Source organism: Heterocephalus glaber, unplaced genomic scaffold, assembly GCF_053883595.1.
Source record: "Heterocephalus glaber isolate CG9 unplaced genomic scaffold, H.glaber_assembly_v1.0 deba00000122, whole genome shotgun sequence".
Taxonomy (NCBI): domain Eukaryota; kingdom Metazoa; phylum Chordata; class Mammalia; order Rodentia; family Bathyergidae; genus Heterocephalus; species Heterocephalus glaber.
The window spans coordinates 308,111-324,376 of NW_028258138.1; the positions used below are offsets into that span (position 1 = coordinate 308,111).

The 16,266-nt window shown below is 46.0% G+C and overlaps 1 protein-coding gene across 10 annotated transcripts in view; it reads right to left on the bottom strand.

The window, feature by feature from the left end:
- Positions 1–16,266, bottom strand: part of Pcnt (pericentrin) — a 113,330-nt gene that overhangs the window by 41,705 nt on the left and 55,359 nt on the right. For 7 of the 10 annotated variants that reach the window (XR_015449997.1, XM_087207864.1, XM_087207855.1 and 4 more), the window contains 10 exons: positions 16,005–16,156; positions 15,540–15,775; positions 13,934–14,096; positions 13,224–13,436; positions 10,900–10,932; positions 9,104–9,333; positions 8,485–8,601; positions 8,359–8,382; positions 7,242–7,445; positions 5,535–5,705 (listed from right to left, as the gene is read on the bottom strand). Coding sequence is in view for 9 of the 10 variants with exons in the window: in XM_087207864.1 (XP_087063990.1) it covers positions 5,535–5,705; positions 7,242–7,445; positions 8,359–8,382; positions 8,485–8,601; positions 9,104–9,333; positions 10,900–10,932; positions 13,224–13,436; positions 13,934–14,096; positions 15,540–15,775; positions 16,005–16,156 (1,543 nt within the window). In the remaining variant the exon portion in view is untranslated. The remainder of the gene's footprint in view (positions 1–5,534; positions 5,706–7,241; positions 7,446–8,358; positions 8,383–8,484; positions 8,602–9,103; positions 9,334–10,899; positions 10,933–13,223; positions 13,437–13,933; positions 14,097–15,539; positions 15,776–16,004; positions 16,157–16,266) is intronic. The other 3 variants (XM_087207857.1, XM_013071397.3, XM_087207856.1) reach the window with 2 other exon arrangements.

Below are 16,266 nucleotides of genomic sequence, written 5' to 3' on the forward strand. Positions count from 1 at the left end.
CATCCCAAGCTCCTAGGGCAGAGAAGGTGAGCTGTGTGGGCCCCAGAAGCAACCCCCCCACACTGTGGAAATGAGAAAACACATAAACAAGCCTCAAAAATAGAGTTCCAGATCACCTACAGCAACCCCAAAGGGAAACAAGATGGAACAATCTGATACTCAACCACCTGGACTCTCTGAACTGGCAACAAAAGAGGATCTGGGAAAAATGAAATCAGAAATAATTACTCAGATAACAGCAAAGATTTTGCTCATGGTACAAGACATGATTAATAAATCTAGAGAGGACACAGATAAAAAAAATAGAGGATCTGAGAAACATGATGGAATCCCAACACAGGAAACAAATGGAATCCATAAAACAGATACAAACAGTTTTCCAAGAGATTAAAAACTCCATCAAAAGTCTGCACAGCAGAATGAACCAATGTGAGGACAGAATTTCACATATAGAAGATAAGATTGCAATTAGTGAGGAGGAAAAGAAAAATTGCTTTAAAATTGTAAGGGAACACAAGAAATCAATCCAGCAGCTGCTAGACGATGCAAAGAAGAATAACATAAGACTGATTGGAGTCAATGAAGAAAGAGGAGAGAGTGCAGATGACATAAAAAAACTCTTCACAGAAGTGATGGCAGAAAACTTCCCAAGCAGGGGAAAAGAACTTGACATACAGATAAGTGAGGCATGTAGGACTCCAGCTAGCCTTAATCAAAAAAAATCTACACATAGGCATATAATAGTTAGGATCCCACAAATCCAACAGAAGAACAAAATTCTACAAGCAGTGAGAGAAAAGAAACAAATCACATACAAAAGAAAGCCCATCAGAATCACAGCAGACTTCTCAATGCAAACCCTCAAGGCAAGAAGAGCTTGGAGTGATGTATTTCAAGCCCTAAAGGAAAACAGCCTCCAACCCAGATTGATGTACCCTGCAAAACTACCTTTCAAAATTGATGGAGAAATAAGATACTTTCATGATAAAGAGCACCTCAGGAACTTCATGAATACCAAACCAGCACTCCAAAAAATTGTAGACAGTATCCTAGGAAAAGACAATGAGGATCACAACCCCAAGAAACCCAGCAGAATGAATCCATCGGGCGTGACAAATTAAATGCAAAGGGGGAGAATCCAACAAAAAGAAAAAGTCATGACAAGGCTTTTAAAACTTTTAACTTCATCTCCCTAATGAGTATATAATTCAGTCTTATTATTGTACTGAGTAGTATTTCTCTGATTCTAGAGTTGCACACCATTCCTCATGCTATATTGGCTATTTATCATCTTCTTATGTCTACATTTTAATTGGGTTGTCTATTAATGAGCTGTAAGAGTTCTTTATATATTCTGGTCAGAGGTTATATGCATTGTAAATATGGTCTGTTTAAGGACTACTTTTCATTTTAATGACTTCATTTAAAGTTCTAAATTTTGATGGAATCTCATTTATCAATTTTTTTCTTTTATACATCATGTTTTTTGTATCCTAGGTAGCTCTTGCCTACCCTGAATTCATAAATATTTCCCTTATAATTCCTTCTTAAAGTTTTATACTTTTAGGCTTTCTTTTTTAGGTTCATAGATCCCTTCAAGTTATTTTCATGTATGGAAAAAAAGGGTTGAGGTTAATTAATTTTTTTATATATGGATACCAGGTGTTCTAGTGCCGTTTGCTGAAAACACTACCTCTTCCTCGGCTCTTGAATTGAGTTTATATTCTATAAAATGCTAATGTTAATAATCTTTCAAAACTCAGTGGACCATATATGTGTGTTTCTATTTCTAGATTCTGTTTTATTCAAATGATCTATATGTCTTTCCTTACACCAACACTGCCTTGATTACTGTAGCTTTAGAAGAAGTCTTAAAATTAGGTACTAAACGTCTTATAACAGTTTTTGTTTTTGTTTTTAACTTTTCTAGGTCCTTTGTACTCCTACATAACTTCTAAATTTCAATATCCAATTCTTCATTTATAGCAAGTATACACAGACCTGAATTTTTATATATATACTTTGTGTTTTCTAATCCTGCTAAATTCAAGAATAAGTTCTAGGGGCTCCTAGAGATTTCTTAGTATTTTCTCTGTAGATGATCATTTCAGCTACATATAAAGATTTTGCTTCTGCTGTGCCAATCCTATCCTAGTTGTGTCATTTTATTGCCAGACTATTTTGGTAGGGACTAGGTTTCAAAGTTTAATGGATAGATAAAGAGTAAGCATATCTGACCTTGTTCCCCACCTTAAGGAGAAAGCATTGTATCTTCTCCATTCATATAAGGTGTTCTCGCTGGAAGTACGGAGTATATGTCTTTAATCTGTTGAGAAGTTTCTGTTCTACTTCTAGTCTCCTGATAGCTTTTACCATGAACAGCTGTAGAATTTAGTCTAATACTTTTTCTCCAACTAGTGACAGGATCATATGGCTTTTTCATTTCCTCTGTTAAAATGATGACTTTTCGGGGTGGATCTTCCAATGCTGAACCAACACTGCCATCCCTATAACAAAACTACTTTCTACATACTGCCAGATCTGACTTCTAATAGTTTGTTTTGTTAAACAAATTTCTATCTATGTTCATACATTTTCTTCTATTATCTTTATCCAGTTTTAGGATTAGCACAAGGTTGAGTTCCTAAAATGAGGGGAGAAGTGTTCCTTCTTTCTTCTGCTTTAATTGTTTGATTTAATTTATCAGTTAAAATGTTTATGAGCCTGCTGTTGTCATACAGGTAGGTTTTCAAGTTAGGAATATACTTTCTTTAATAGGTGTTATTCAAATTTTATATTTCCTCCAGAGTTAGTTTCATTAATTTGTCTTCCAAGGTACTTCTTAGAAGTTGTCAAATTTATTTCAAAAAAAGATTTTTGTAATATGCTTTCTATATCCTTTTAAATTCTATAAAATCTGTGGTAATGTCTCCTAGATCTTAATATTGTAATTTTAAAAATGTATAACTGATATCGTGTAACAGGAAGAAAAGGTCTAAAAGAGCAGGGGAATTGGGAGGGGTAGGGGAAGGGAAAAAAGGGAAAGGAAAAAATATGAGAAGAGAGAAAAATGGAAACAAGGTCTTTGCAAATAGGGAAGGGAGGGCAAGGGAAGGGGAAAAAAATAAGAACCAAGAGACTCATGTAATGGTACAAGATCCCAATGATGAATGTAACTGTATTTTATATCTAAAATGTACCAATAAAGTTAATGGGGAAAAAAAAAAAAGAAACCCACAGACTAAAAAAGGATGGATAACAATATTACAGGCAAAAGGAACCCCCTCCCCCAAACAAGTGTAACTATTTTACAGTCAAAGTCAACTTCAAACAAAACCTAATCAAAAGAGGCAAAGAAGATCACTACATGTTGCTTAAGAGAACAATCCAATAGGAAGAGGTAACAATTATTAACACATATACACTGAACAACAGGGCACCCAACTTCATAAAGCAAGTTCTACTGGACATAAAAGATCAGCTAAACATAAACACAATTATAGTGAGGGATCTCAATACTACTATCACAAATAGAAAGATAACTACCCAAAAAAAATCAACAAAGAAATATTAGAGTTGAACAAAATCTTTCAACAAATGGAATTTAAAGATAATTACAGAATGTTTCACACAACAACAGAATATACATTCTTTTCAGGAGTACATGGAACTTGCTCCAAAATAGGCCACATACTAGCCACTAAATCAGCCTTAACTAAATGTAAAAGAATTGAAATTATACCATACATATTATCAGACCACAGTACAATGAAGTTAGAAATCAATGACAAACATAAAACACATTATGCAAAGGCACAGAAACTAAACAATACACTAATCAATGGGTTACATAAGAAATCAAGGAAGAAATAAGACAGTTTCTAGAACTAAATGATAATGTCAGTACAACACACAAAAAATTTAAGCAATGTTGGTGGGGATGCAACTAGTGCAACCATTATGGAAATCAGTATAGAGATTTCTCAAAGAACTGAAATTAGAAATTCCATATGACCCAGCTGTCCCCTGCTAGGTATCTTCCCCACAGAGCTTAAATAATCATAGTACAGTGAGACGTGCATACTGTTTACAACAGCACAATTTGTAATAACTAAATCCTGCAAGTAGCTTTATACCCATCAACAGATGACTGGATAAAGAAAATGTGGTATCTATATAGAATGGAATACTACTCCACCACTATAAAGAATGACACATTTGAGACATGTGTAGGAAAATGGATGCATCTGGAAAACATAATGTTGGGTGAAATAAACCAGATACACAAGCTTAAATATCATATGGTATCTCTCATTTGAGTGAGGCAAAGTACAAAGAAAATGATAAAGAATGGACAAGGAGACAGATCTCTTGAAATAGGCAAATGGTCCAAGGGAACAAGGATGAGGGGTGAGGAGAGGAAGGGGAAGTAAGAAAAATAAAGATAGGAGCTGGGGATTTAGCTCAATGGTTCCGGTGTCTGCCTCGAAAGCACAAGGTCCTGAGTTCGATCCCTGGTACCAAAAAAAAAGAAAAAAGAAAAATAAAGATATGCCATGTACAGGAACCTAATAACCCCAATGTAAACACTGTATGCCATAACATGAGCTAAGACAAATACTATCACCAAGTACAAGAAAGGGGACGGGGAACCACAAGAAGAGGGGGAGGGGAAGGGAAGGGGAGGGGAAGAAGAATTAAAAACAGAAAGAAAAGAAACTAGCTGTAACACGTACACATATCCTGGATACTCCCCAAGATGAATGTAAACTGTGTGCTCTGCAAACATGCACTAACAAAATTTTAAACATTATTAAAAAACCCCAAAACACACAGAAAACCCTAGACCAGCCTGGTACGGTAGGTAGCACATGCCTAAAAGCCCAGCAGTCTGCGAGGCTGAGGCATAAGGTTCCTAAGTTTGAGGCCAGCCTGGACAACTTGGTGATTTAATGAGATGCTGCTCAAAACTTTAAAAAGAGAAACAGGCTGTCGCTCTGTAAGAATCACCAGGACCACTAAAAATAAACACCTACAGCTCCCGTACTTCGTGGTGAAACATCCCCCACTTCCTTCCTACCACCAGGAACAGGAAAGGAAGACTGCTCTCAACTATGTTATATCTGGCTCTGCAGTGGAAACGCTGGACGGTGTGGTAAGCAAGAAAGGGAAATAAAACACAAAGGTCAAGCCCACTGTAACAGTGTGCACCTATACTCCCACCTACTCAGGAGGCTGAGGCAGGAGGATCACTGGAGCCCAAAAACTGGAAACCAGCCTAGGCAATGTAACCAGACCTCATCTCAAAAACTGGACTGGACCAGACCGGATTGGCCCTAAGTGAACCAAGCCACCAAACCAAACCATATCGTGAGTTTAGAAAAAGCCTGAACTACATAGCGAGATCCTGTCTCAAAACAAAACAACAAAAAACACAAAAGCGATAAAGTTACAAAGCTGATACACTAATCCAAAACCTGTCACCCAGTTTCTGGCTGTTTAGCCTTCAAACTGTGGCCTACAGGACCACACACCTCGTCACCATCCTGTAGGAAGACTCTCTGCACGGCCTCTGGCCAGCCCTCAGGGTCCTCGCAGAGGCTGCCCAGCGGAAGCACTGGACATCTGCCTTCATCAGGCCCGGGCTGCGACATGGGTGCAGGCATCAATTCACTTGTCTGTGGTTCTGTCAGTGCCTCTTTATCCTGTTTAAGAAAAAGACAGAAACTCATTGTAGGCAACAGTTAAGGAATCGGTGAGCTCAGGTTCCTGTGTGTTGAAGTCTAAACCACTCAGTGCTCCAGAAGCAGCAGGCACAACATGCACTCAGCAGACAACACAGGCTCTGGGCTCACACTGAGCCCCGCCTGGTGAAGAGCTATGACGTGCACCTATGATTCCACTGCAAGAAATCCCAGTAACTATCCAAAAAGGCACAAAAATACTCACTAGGCTATTCCCAATTTTTAAGTATTGGAAAAAGGCTGGCAAGAAATAAGGCAAGGCTAACAGTTCTTCCATATAAAAACAGCCACAAAAAAGTTTTCAAAGAACATTTAATACAGAGGAAATGCTCATAGCATATTAGGTGGGGAAGAAATTGACATACAAAGTTGTACATGATGTTCAATTCGAGGGAAGGAAAAAGGTATTTTCTATAACCTTAGCACCTGATGAGCTCAACAGATGTTTACCAAGTGAATGAAGGGTCAACACAGCCCTCAAGGACTCATCAGGGAAACACAGGAAGTGACTGGAGCAGGGCAGGAGCCCCCAGGCCCAGGTTATACAGAAGAGCCAAGGGCCGGGGATTTAGCTCAGTGGTTACGCAGCCTGCCTTGCAAGTGCAAGGTCCTGAGTTCGATCCCCAGTACCAAAAAACAAAAACAGAAGAGCCAAGAGACAAAGGACAGCACTAGACAGGGAGTCTCATGGTTCCCATCAAGCACACCTGACAGAAACTCATGTTAGAGGGCCAAACCACTGACTCTTGTAAAAGAGAGTCCTTGCCATCACTTTACAAGTAACCACCAGTGACATAAAATAAATGAAACATCAGAAGTTCAATTCCTGTTAGCTTACTGATCAAAAATGCATGACTATCGCTTCTCAGCCTTTTGGCTAAGATCAAGTGTAAAAATGCATGACTAGCCGGGTGTGGTGGCACACGCCTGTAATCCCAGCATTCAGGAGGCTGACTGACGCAGGAGGATTGTCTTGAGTTCGAGGCCAGCCTGGGCTACATAGTTCAGGGCCATCCTGAACTACAAAGGGAAGACCCTGCCTCAAAAAACAAACCAAAATGAAACAAAACAAGTATGACTACTTCCTGGAAATCCAACAGTTTCACCTCAAACAAAGTAAACCCAGTGGTATGCAGGCACCCAGGACTCCTGAGGCCTTGTCCACTGATTCTGTTTTTAAAATTTATTTATTTGATTTTTTTAAATTTTTATTAGCATATGTTTGAGGTACATAATGATTACATTCATTGTTGGGAGTTGGTACATGGACATGAGACTTCTTAGTCATTTTTACTTCCCCTTCCCCTCCCTCACCCCCTACTCCATCTCATTTGCCCAGGTTTCTGAGGCAGGCTGGGGGGGCACAGGTGGGGATAATGGGCACCTACCCTGCCCCCAGACACCCTGGGCCCGTCCCCCCCCCCCCCGCCACCCAGGGTCATCCCTCAGCCCCAGCCCCACCCACTGCACTCAAACCAGGACATACAGAATCCGTACTTGTAATTCTTTCACCATTTCTTTCTGTTTTTCCAGTTCTTTCTGGAGCAGGGCCATTTGTTCTCTGGTGTGGGCATTTATCTCCTCAAGACGTTTAATTTCTTCTTCCTGGATTAACACTTGTCTATCTGCCAATTCTTTCTTTATAACCAATTCATTATATCCATCTGATTTTTCTCTCAATTTTTCTCGCAACAATTCAACCTAAACACACATAGCAAAAACAAAAAAAAGCATGAGAAATAAAATAAGACTATTAAAAGCCTACTTTCCAAATTAAACACGCGCGCACACACACACACACACACACACACACACACAGTGCAACTGACAGAAAACAAACACTGTGTTTTTCTATCCTTTGGCTACACAGTGAAATCTAAAGAAAGAATACAATACAGTTGTTTTAAGAAGAGTATTCTTGGGCTGGGGCTTTAGCTCAGTGGCACTGTGCCTGCCTCACAAGCACAAGGTCCCGAGCTCAATCCCCGGTACCAAAAAAAAATGTTAGCAAAGTAAAACTTACTTTGACCAAAAGGAATAGGTTACTACTGAGCAATAAAAATAAAAGGAACTATGGAGAAAGCAGCAACTGTAAGAATCACCCAGAGAAAGAGGAAGAGTTAAAAAGCCAATCCCAAACAGTGACACGCACAATACCATGTACACAGTATTACAGAGATAACATTGTGCACACAGAGGTCAGGTCAATGGCCAGGGACCAGAAGGGCTGTGGTGAGAAAGGGCAGCAGAAATGTCCTGTGGGCCTGATGCTGGGGTGGTGTCATTGCTTTCTTGTCAACACCAGGTCATGGTGCTGGGTTCCAGTTCTACAGACGTGACCACTGAGAACAAAGGATCTCCGCATCTTACGACTACATGGGAATCCAGTGTCCTCAAACAAGCTCAATTTTTAAAAACGAATAAGCAAATCAACTAGAGCTACCTCAGACAAGCAGATGCAGAGAGCTGTAGCCTCAAGCAAAAGCAAGCAAGAAGCAGGGTATTGCGCACAGCCCCAAGCTGGCCGTGCAGGCGAGGAGACGTGCCCCATAGCAGTGTGCACCAGCTGAGGCAAAGGGTGAACTGCAAGTGTGCCCCGTGCTGTCCATCCTACCTTCTCATCCAGCCACACGTACTGCTGTTCCACGCACGTGGGAAGCAAACATGGAAGGAAGAAAGAACCTCAGAACACCACGGGGACTTGGCTCCCCACAGACCTGGCACACAGCACAGTACCTACCTGTTGATCGTGAGGGCCTGGAGGCCGCAGCCGGGCTGCCTGGCGGAGCTGCCCCTCCAGCTTCTGGATCTCCTGCTGGAACTCTTCACGCTCATGCTCACGCTCAGCAGCCTGCTCCTGCAAGGAGAGGTCACATGTTAGCAAGGCCCAGTGGGAGCCTGTGAGCGACCTTCACAGCTAGGACCCAGTCTCCCACTGCATACCGTCCACCCACCCAGTACAGGCTCACTCTGGGTCCCCCTCATCACAGTCATTTTTGTAAAAGGGAGTTAAGCAGAAGAACATCCTTTATACGACAAACAAAGGAGGCCTCCGAATCTAGGACAAAGTTTGGAGACTGGCAGACAGGATGCCATAGTAAGAACAGCTCGATTGCTAGAACTTCTCCCAGGACCACAAGAGGAAATGTGGGCCAAGAAGATGAGAAAACCTTCCTTTGGAATCATCACCACAAAAGGCAGGCAGGGCCAAGTGCCCACCCAGAGCCAGGGTGGCACAGTAACTTGTCTGTCCAGGAGAGCACAAGACACTCATCCTCAACCATTCATTGGAGACTCTGTCTATGCTGTAACGACGGCGCCTGGGGATGAGAATAAAATCTGCAGTCCAAACTCCTTACGTCCATGAACTGCCGCTGGCTGCGTAGATGTTTGTCCAGGGCTGCCAACTGCTGCTTCAGAGTGGCCGCCTGCTCAGCCTGCCGGGCACAGCCCTGGTGCTGCCTGAGCTGGTCCTCCAACTCAGACTCTAAGATCTGCATCTGTGAGAGCAGAGCCGCACGGTCCTTCTCCGCCTGCCTCCTGGCCTCCAGCTGCTCCCTGGTTAGAGACTCCACCTCCTTCTGCAGCGCTGAGGGGATGGAGAAACAGACATGGAGGAGCCCGCCTTGGAGCACAGATGGCTGCAGCAGGGCTCGTGCAATGTGCACACCTGGAGGGTGAAGGTTGACAGACTGGAGCTAGACCCTGGGGGGCTGTCACTCATCCACCCTCCCTGGGAGTGGGCTCCAGCAGGCACCCATGCACAGGTCTCATTCCCTTTCCAAAGCCTGCCTCCCTCGGGGCTGTGACAGAGTGGCTAAAGCCATCAAGAGGGTGAGTTCTGCCACCCTGTCTCTGCCAGGCTTCAACCCCAGTACTAATACGTCTATGACTTTGTCAGATACTCTGAAAATAAACACAAATTACTTTGAAAACAAAAATGGTATTTTTAAGCGAAAACTGGATAAAAGAGAGCCATGACGTGCTTTGGAAAAAAGCAAAGGAGCAATGAGTAAATCAAAAGACAAACTCAGATTAACTGGGGCTGTGGCTTCAAGTCCGTCCCCTTCAAAATTCAGCTGGGGACTCAGGAGTGGTGGCACGTGCTTGTAATCCCAGCACTTGCATGGCTGAGCCATGAGGACTGCCTCAAGTTTGAGGCCAGCCTGGACTACATAGTGAGAAACCCTCAAAAAACAAAGCAAACAAACAAAAAAACCTCAGCTGGATGGAGGGGCCAATGTGACAGCTCCAAAAGGGGCCTTGGGAGGGACCAGGCCTCCAGGGCTCCACCTCCTGGGTGGGTTTAGTGTCTCAATCAAAGGGATTTCAAGAAGGACACTTTCTTGGTCCTTCCCTTCCTCTTGGACTCCCAGTCTCAAAAGCTATGAGATAAACTTCTGTTATTTATAAATCACCCAGTCTCAGGAATTCTGTTACAGCAACACAAAATGGAGTAAGACACTGGATGATGAGGCTCCAATTTAAGCAGAAACTATGAATCAGTAAGCATCTTGAAAGGGGGCTTGCTGGTGATGAATCCTGAGTCCTTACCCAAAAATGGAAACACTAAGTTTATAACTTCTTAGTTTTGTTTCCCCAGCTTTCAAAACTTAATTATTTTGGTTTGTAAAAAGCTGTCAGTCTACAGTCATTATCATTAATGTAACATTCTCGAAACATTTCATGCTAATAAGTCAGCAGTTATAAAAAAATTTCAACTTAAACATGCAATTGAAACAGTGTCAATCACAGACTTTAAGAGGAAAGAACGGGAAGGCCCTGCCTACAGTCCCCCTCAGGGTGCAGTCCCCTCATGGCCCATGGAGGCTGTGAAGGCGCAGCAGGCTGAGGGCCTACTGGGGGACCCAGGGAGTCACAGAGCTCCGGCAGTGCCCTCTCGCCCTAGAGGCCTTTCAGGAGGTTGGAGGGAACCCCACACACACACCGTGGTTTAGTAACTGCAGCAATCATTAGAGAAATTCTTGCACTTCGCTACAGCATTGAAATGGGACAACTCAGTCAATTTTTATGAACGATTCTTGAAGATTACAGTGTAATTATAATAGTATGCCATAAAAGCTCCAAAGTACTTGACAAAATCTGATGCAAGCATACAGTCCAGCACGCAGAAATCACACTTGTTCTTACAAACCTGAGTCCCTATGTGCTGCAGTAACACGAGTGCCTACAAAGGAAAACACAGAGCATCACAGAGATGGACTCAAGAACCCTGAGCCAGGGATGGCAGAAACAAGTGGAGAGCCAGCACCATTCCAGGGCACACTTAGGCCCTGCACATCCGTGACTGTCCTTGTGTAGTCACGGGCCTGGCGCCTAGGCCTCTGCATCGACTTTTAGAGGAAATAAAGACAACAAAACAAGACAGACGCCACACCTCAAAGAGGGTCTCAAAATAGTGCACAGCTAGGGGGGCACACACAAGGTGGTGACACACAGTTGAATCCGAGCACCAGGCTGCTCAAGGCTCTTGGGAAGGCAGTCGATGTTCACAGAACCGGGAGAGTCAGGAGCACATCTGGACCCCCACAGTCAGGGAAGCACTACCGATCTGCACAGAACAGTAGTGTCAGAGGGTGAGGGAGAGGCCAGGCAGAGAAAGTGCACAAGGAAGCCACCCAAGGCCACCCAGAGGACAATCCTGCAGCAGCCTCCCCTCAAACTCAGAGCCGCCATGGTGGTGGCCCAGGGAACCAGAGCTGAAGAGAGCAAGGGCAGCCTTAAGGTGTAGGTGTCAGGAGAGCCAGGTCAGATCTTGAGGTGCCAGAGCACAGCACAGGCACAGGGACTGCCCAGCTCCGGCCTCAGGGGGCTGTGCAGCAGCTCTGCAGGCCTCAGGCCTCTTTACCCCAACGTTCATGTTAAGTCACCAGGAAGGAGTGCAGCCCAGCTTCCTGCTGGCTGTGGCCATGACGCTGGAAACAAGGCAGGGACCGGGTCCTGAGGACAGAAGGGTCAGCCCTTAAGGGTCAGTCCAGGAGGACAAAAGAGACTTAGACCTTAGGCTGAACAAGGTGAGCGTGGGAGCCCACTTGGACCTGTGACAGGGACATGGGAAACATCTGCAGTACAGAATAAAGTGGGGCTGCCGGCCCCAGAGCATCAATGGGAAGAAAGGGGCTCAGACCGGGGATTTAGCTCAGTGGTTTCGCCGCCTGCTGCGCAAGCACAAGGACACGAGTTCGATCCCCGGTACCAAAACAAAAAACAAAAAAAGGGGGCCCAGAGCCGTGTGGTCAGCTATGCCTTCACGGGAGGGTGAGGGCAGCACTCGCATAGGCCCCCTGGAAGCATGGGGCCCCGAGACAGCGGGGAAGATGCCTAGCTGAGTGTACAGCTTCACAACTGAGGAGCACATCCCCATCAATCCCAGGAGGTGGGAAGGAGGCCCCAGAGAGGAGAGGGCACCCTCACAGCGAGCACCCGGAGACAGGGCACCCATGGCAGAACACCTACGAGGACCAGCAAGCTGCCCGTAGCATCCTTGGTCCTCAGAATCACAGGCTTGGAGAACCCAAACCATCAACTCAAGAGCCACAGGTGAAGAACTGTGTGTCCCACTGAGATCATCCTATAGAGGAGACAACAGGCACCGCAGAAAGCACACACTTCAGAAGAGCTCACAAAGTCAAGGAGGCAAGAACAAAGAAAAGGCAAAAATCAGAAAACAGAGGACAGAGAAAATAAAAGTGGTTCATAAAACTAAAAGCTAATAGTTTTTTAAAAAAAAAAGAATAAAGAACTTTTGGAAAGAAAATGAGATTTTTCTGAATGGGTTAGGTCAGTGCACATAATCTTGTTCTCATAGGAAGTCAGTATTTCAGAAGAGACTGCCTCTCGTGCTGCCACCTCCTAAAAGGTGACCTCCGAGCAGCAAGGTCCTTCCTGCAAGTGTCCGTGTACACATCTACGAGAAGACATGCATGCCAGCATTTACAAGAGGGCTGTTTGGGCCAGGCCACTCGAGGTCCTGAGCATATGGGTGGCAGAAAGTGCCAGCCAGAAGACAAGAGAAATCGGGAATGAAGGGGGCCTAAGAGTGGAGCCACCCAGGTCCTATAAGAGCCCCCAAACTCATTCTGACTACCACCAACCTAAAGATGGCAACCTTTTAAGCTTATGTTTTTGACTGGTTTCATTTTAAATATTTAAGACTAACATATCTAAAAGTCTGAAAATGTATGAACTACTTGGGCTAAAACTGTATGTTTTCCTAATTAAGGGTCACATCAAATACTGACTTTCAGCGTAGTATTAGAGGAGCTCAGTTTTACAGCCCAGTACTTTAACCTGCTGCCCCAGAGCTGTCCTCCCGCGCAGACAATCAGGACATTTGTGCAGCACCAGCCTGCAGGGCCGGACCCTCACCAGCCACCCTACCAAAGCCAGCGCTTCACAGAGACAAGCACAGGTGCAGGCTCCTCAGCAGCAAGCACCTCCTTCCAACGTTTCACATACCGGCTGCTCTTGCTTCCGCCTCCACAGCCTGAGCCTCCTTCTGGCTCCAGAGCAGGGAGTGCTCCTCTCTCAGCCCAGCCTGCTCCTTGGCCGCCTGCTGCAGTTGCTGGCCCAGACTCTCCAGTTCCAGGACTAGCTGCTGCTCTGATGCCTCCTTCCGGGCCAGTGCCTCCTGCAGATCCGCCTTCTCTACCCTGAGTCCTTCAAGGAGGCCTAAAAGGAACCCAGATGAGGTGAGGGTGCTCAGACCCTGCAAGGGCATGTGGACAAGGGGCCCGCCCAGAGACCTGCACATGAGTCCTGGGAGGCTCTGCAGGGTGACTCCTGGTGAGCACCACAGGCTCTGACCATCCAAGAAAGAGGGGCCCCAGGACAAGGTCAGACCCTGGAAAGAGCAGCACAGAGTGGCCACCCATCCTGTGCTGAGCCACTGAGTGGCCTCTGTGCTGTGCATGCTGGGAGGGACTACGCATCAGACACCCCACGCCTTTCACCAGAAGAGCAGGGTAGCACAGTGCCAAGTGCCCAGTGTGCCCAAGGCCTGTGTGCAGTCCCTGAACAGCCTAAGCCAATCCTCCCAATGTTTCATTGGAAAATACTACTGGTGCCACACAGATTTGCTTTTGAGGATCCTTACTCCTCCTGCTTCTGCAAGTAGGGCTGTGTCTGTTTCTGAGGGACTGTGCTGCCAGGCCCACCACCCCACTCACCCTCTGCTGTGTGCAGCTCCAGGGCCAGAGCGGCCTTTGCAGCGCCCTCTGCCTGCAAACACTCCAGCAGCTGCTGGTGTTTCTGGACAACCTGTGCCGTTTCCTCATTTTTATGGCTAAATTCTTTTTCAAAATGAGAATGAAGCTGGCGTGCTTCCTCTACCTGTCAAAACACATCTGAGTGTCAGAACTGCACAGTAAAAACCACCACAGCCTCTGTTAACCAGTAGAATTCCACCTCCCCCTAGGCCTCTATACCTGCTGGGGGAGGCCACTGGGAGCGAGGCACCCGGTGAGAGCTGTGTGGTGAGGCTGGTGGTCCCCAGTGATTCCAACAGCCTTTGCTCTCTCACCCTGGCTCAGCCCTGGGCCCGCTCCCCACTGCTCCCAGCACTCCCTGGCTCAAATGTCAAGCTGAGGACTCCCTGGCCACCTCCAGGCTGAGGGTCCAGTCAACCTCTCAACTCAAAATGCCTGCATCAGCCGACCCCTGCAGACACTGCAGTCCCGGGGCCCTTGGCTTGCCCGTTAGCCAATGCAAAGCAGGTCTTTTCTGGGGCTCAAGATGTCCATCAGCCTCTTCTGGCTCTTCCTTAAAAATGCTCCAGAGACCACCTCGTACTGTGTCTGTCACCCATATGCCTGTGGGCCACTCCTCCAGCTTCCAGCCTCTCTAACATCTGCGCCTTTCTGTACTCAAGGGCCACTCTGCTCCCCTCCCTCAACAGAGAGATGCAACTTCTCTCGTCACCTCCCCATGCTCCTTCCCCAAGAACACATCCTCTGAAGGTCAAGGTTCTAAATGAAGAGGAGAATGTGGCCCACATAGCTCAGGGCACTTGCCCCAAATGCCCACTTCAAGGCACTGTCTATCCTACAGGCTTGGGGCCTGCTGACAGCACCCGACAATTTGTCAGAAGCCCACATCTAGTCCTGGAGGGGCTGGAAGGTGCACAGAAGGGGTGAGGAGAAATGAGGTGGGCAGGAGGCCAGGAAAAGGAACTCCTGATCCCAACATGAGGAGGAGAGAAAACTCCCTCAATGGCAATACTTCATATAAAAATGCTTATTTTTTTGAACTGGGCTAACTTTGGGGAATCTTCTACTGCTTTCCTCACGCTCCTACCTCAAGTCTTTCCTAATTTTCTAAAAGGTCTAAGAAGCTTAACAAAAATAAGTCTCTTCCTTAGGGATAATCTCTAAATATGAAAACATTCAGTGTGGAACTACAATAATGCATGAAATAAAGTAAAAGAAGTGAATCTGTGTTTTATCTCAAGTACACTGAGATTCCATTTGTCTTAAACTGAGGTTCTATTTGTCATTCATAGCAAGCCAGCTTCCTCAAGAATTTCAATTCAGAAGATTTCTACTAGGGGATGCATGTACAAGAACAATGGGGGCGGGGGAACAACGTGGCCACAGCAAAGGTCGAAGGTCAGAGCCAAGGCAGAGTCTGAGAAGTCAAATCTACCTGGAAACTGAAGACATCCCTCTGCGGGTTGTGCAGTGTGGCTGTGGCCAGATAGCATGTGACACCACTGTCCATCAAGCTATGTCATGTTATCACCTGTCCGTCCCACCCATCATCCCCTCCCCAGCTCACCTGTCGGGAGGAGTCCACAGCCATCTCCAGGAGGCCATCCACAGCCATACTGAGGCTCTGGTAGACTCTCCTGATTGGCTGCTCACACTCCAGCGTACTCTCGGGGCTCATGAAAAAGCTCTCACATACATGACTGCTAATATCCGCCAGTGAAGACATTTCTGCACCTTCAGGTAAAGTTCTGTCCAACTCCAGCAGGGCTGCATCATCAGACCACACCTCTTCCAGTGCTGGAGCTGCAGAAAGAGCACACACTGGCACATGGCACTCAGTGAGCAGGCCAACCCAGGCACCCTTAGAACCAGCACACACACCTGTACATACACCCAAAGAAAGATGGTCCATCTCCTAAGCAAAACTGCGACCCACCTATAGGGACTGGGCAATTCCATCGAGTCCCAATCCTTGTCCTCAAGGAAGGCAGCCTCCCCTGTCCCCACAGGGGACCCATCCTGGCAAACGCACCTGTGGACAGAGCCTGGTCTGCAGCTGTGGTGCCTGTGTGGTCTAGGAGGAACCCCACGCGCTCACCAATTCGGCTCTTCAGGGCAACAGCTGCCTTCAGTGTCTCTCCAAACAAGCCCAGCAGTCTCCTCAGGGCATCGTGAAGTGCTCTCCTAGGAGAGGAAACCACAGTGACCAGAGTCATGGCATGGCTTTACGAATCCCCAGATGTTTCAGGAGATGCTGCCAACTGGCCTGTGCACGACAGTCCCAAGAAGGCATG